General features: G+C 39.1%; 1 protein-coding gene across 1 annotated transcript; it reads left to right on the top strand.

Annotated features, from left to right (window-relative positions):
• The first annotated feature begins 813 nt into the window (after positions 1 to 813).
• LOC100810776 (anthocyanidin 3-O-glucosyltransferase 5) lies at positions 814 to 2,497 on the top strand. Its single transcript, XM_003525989.4, has one exon. The coding sequence runs from the start codon at positions 850 to 852 to the stop codon at positions 2,284 to 2,286; it is 1,437 nt and encodes a 478-aa protein (XP_003526037.1). The 5' UTR covers positions 814 to 849; the 3' UTR covers positions 2,287 to 2,497.
• The last annotated feature ends 1,027 nt before the right edge of the window (positions 2,498 to 3,524 follow it).

Raw genomic sequence — 3,524 nt, 5'->3', positions numbered from 1 at the left:
CAAGTTAAGCTCAAAATATCTTCATCAACATGCCGTATGGAAGTGATCCTTTTAATTATAGTGGAAAGTGTTAGTGGAAAGTGTTGGAATTAGTTTAAAGTCAATTCAGTCCTTAATGAGTTGTACCTGAGTTGTTAGTTTGTTTTTTTGTTATTTTCAGTTAGAAGGAACAATCTGCAAATTTAAGTTTTATAGAATAATTGTAAAGTGGTCCCTATGATGATTGTATAAAAACCAGTTTGTTCGATGAAAGTAGATTACCATTTTCAGTTTCACTATTAGTTCTCCTTGTTTCACTGCTTGCTGTACAAACAAACTATAAATGTGACAAATTTGAATGAATTTTAGTCTTGAATGATGAAGACAAGAGAGAAAGAAAGTGAGGAAGAGAATGAAACAAGGAGAACTAATTGTGAAACTGAAAATGGTAACTAGCTTTTATTGAACAAGCTGATTCCATTTATACAACCATCACAGGGACCACTTTATAATTATTCTACAAAACTTGACTTTGTAGATTGGTCTTTCTAACTGAAAATAATAGAAAATTAACTAACAAAACTATCAACTGAGATACAATTCATCAAGGACACTGAATTGACTTTGAACTAACTCCATCACTAAATTGACTTTGAACTAACTCCATCAGAAAGTCTAATTCAAGTTGGCTATTTTTCCCTTAATCATGACGCTATTCTATCGAAGCATCTTCATCACAGTGTTTCTTGTTTTTTTACGAAAGGAACACCTTTCTTAATTTCCCCTTTATAAGAGTCCTAGTTAATTAACCTATTCAACACAACCCACGCAAGAGAGCTTATACAACTGCTTGTTCTTTAATTTTGCTTCATGGAACTGCACAAATCCACACATGTGGTTCTTCTCTCAAGCCCTGGTCTGGGCCATCTCATCCCAACGATTGAGCTTGGAAAGCGCTTCGTCCATCACCACAACTTCCAAGTCACTGTTCTCGCCGTTACTTCCCAAACCTCAAAAACCGAAACTGAGATATTAAACTCATCCCTCTGCCACATCATCGACATCCCTTCACCAGACCTCACTGGTCTTGTTAACGAAAACAACGGCGTCATGACTCGCCTGAGCGTCATGATGAGCGAAGCCGTACCCGCCATTAAATCCATTCTTTCCAAAATTACCCCTCGCCCCTCAGCACTCATTGTTGATATTTTCGGCACGGAGGCTATTCCCATAGCAAGAGAACTCAACATTCTCAGCTACGTCTACGTGGCTTCACACGCTTGGGTGCTAGCGTTGATCGTGTATGCCCCGGTGCTGGATGAGAAAATAGAAGGAGAATACGTTGACCAAAAGGAAGCGTTGAAAATTCCGGGTTGCAACCCGGTTCGACCGGAGGACGTGGTTGACTCCATGCTAGACCGGAACGACAGGAAGTATAAAGAGTTTCTTAAAATAGGGAACAGAATCCCGCAAAGCGATGGCCTTTTGGTTAACACGTGGGAAGAGCTTCAACGTAAAGTCCTTGAAGCGTTGAGGGAAGGAGGCTTGTTAAGTAAGGCGCTGAATATGAAGATTCCGGTATATGCTGTGGGACCCATAGAGAGGGAATCGGAATTAGAAACAAGTTCTTCAAATGAGTCGCTAGTGAAGTGGCTTGATGAACAACGGAGTGAGTCGGTTGTTTACGTGTCGTTTGGGAGTGGAGGAACGTTGTCGTATGAGCAAATGAGGGAGCTGGCTTTAGGGTTGGAGATGAGTGAACAGAGATTTGTTTGGGTGGTGCGCGCACCTATAGAAGAATCTGTGGACGCGGCTTTTTTCACTACTGGGAGAAGTGAAAGCGAGGAGGTTGAGATGTCCAAGTATTTGCCAGAAGGGTTCATATCGAGGACCCGCAAAGTGGGACTGTTGGTTCCGGAGTGGGCCCAACAGGTAACAATACTGAAGCATCGTTCTATTGGAGGGTTTCTTTCGCACTGTGGATGGGGTTCGACGCTTGAGAGCGTGACGAACGGTGTTCCCTTGATCGCGTGGCCGTTGTACGCGGAGCAGAGGATGAACGCGACGTTGCTGGCGGAGGAGTTGGGCCTTGCGCTGAGGACGGCGGTGTTGCCGACAAAGAAGGTGGTGCGTAGGGAGGAGATAGAGCATATGGTGAGGGAGATTATCCAGGGTGATGAAAATGGGAAGAGCAATGGCATAAGGGAGAGAGTAAAAGAGACTCAACGAAGTGCAGTGAAAGCTTTGTCCGAAGGTGGTTCGTCCTATGTTGCACTGTCTCAAGTGGCAAAAATCATAGAAGGCTGAAAGAGATGTTTTGTAGGTCATATATATGCATGGCCTTTAATTGCTGCATTCCTATTCTCTTCGTCTAAGTAGTATTTAATGGATGGAATTAGTACTATGTGATTAATTACTAGTTTGTATTATACTTTTTAGTGGAGAAATGCAATTTATGTGAAGAAAACTAGAAAAGTATGTCATAATTACGAATATATTAAATGAAAATATGATAATTTGTGGATTACGTTTATGCCTTATCTCCAGTGAGTAGAGAGGGAGTGGTGTTAATATTTTGACTAAATATACATTATAATGATCTACTTAATTATAAATTATTGGAGGAGTAGGTTATTTTCTCCCTTGGACTCCATGCAGTAATGCATGGCTCCAATGGAATCTCAATGCAAAGAACGTCAGCGACTGTTATAGTGGGAACTGAGGAATCTTTTTTTTATTCCTCTGTTTGGAACTTTATTGAAAGAGAGAAACTGTCTGGTGTTCTCTAAGACTCTAACCAAAGTGTGATCCTAGGTTTCCTGCAGTTTTTGGTTCTAGCCAATCTCAGGATATCCGTCAAAATCGTATTTTTTGACCTCATATTAGAATATTCGATTTTTTTCATTTTATTTTATATTTTAATTTCATAATTTTGGAAACTACAAGATATGGTGTACCGAAATAGGAAAAAAAAAAAAAACTTCAAGATTATTGGCAAATTGGTCCCAATCCGCTGGGGTGCTTATAGTTATTAGACAACTTCCTATTGCTTACATCAAGAACAGATTTTTTGAACACTCTAGAAATTAAGTGTTTTCCTTTTTGGATAGTATATCTTTTGGACTTGGCCCAAAGGATTCTATATATTTTCCCTCATTGTATATTCCCTAGCATATGTATATTCTTCTATATTAATACATATTAAAAATTTGCCGTAATTTTATTTTTTTGGCAAATTGGCTTTTTTTTAATCATGGGGTAATTGAATGTGAAATAAGCAATTGAAAATGAAATAATTGGGCACAAGCGGTTAATGTGCCAAAGCCAAAATTAAATTATTTGAATATTATTCGAATTTTCGGTCAAACTTTATTTGTCTTCTAGTCAAACTGTAGATTAGTTACCGTCTTTTTTTTCCTAATGAACCACATGATTAACATCAAGCTATTAAAGAATGTATCACAGACACAGAGACAATCAGAAAGATCGGAGTCACGAGCACAATTTGAACTTTGGAGGCATATATGCATTTGGGCCTTACGATG

Source organism: Glycine max, chromosome 6 (assembly GCF_000004515.6).
Source record: "Glycine max cultivar Williams 82 chromosome 6, Glycine_max_v4.0, whole genome shotgun sequence".
Classification (NCBI taxonomy): domain Eukaryota; kingdom Viridiplantae; phylum Streptophyta; class Magnoliopsida; order Fabales; family Fabaceae; genus Glycine; species Glycine max.
The sequence above is the reverse complement of the archived record's forward strand: the minus strand, read 5'-3'. Positions and strand labels throughout refer to the sequence as shown.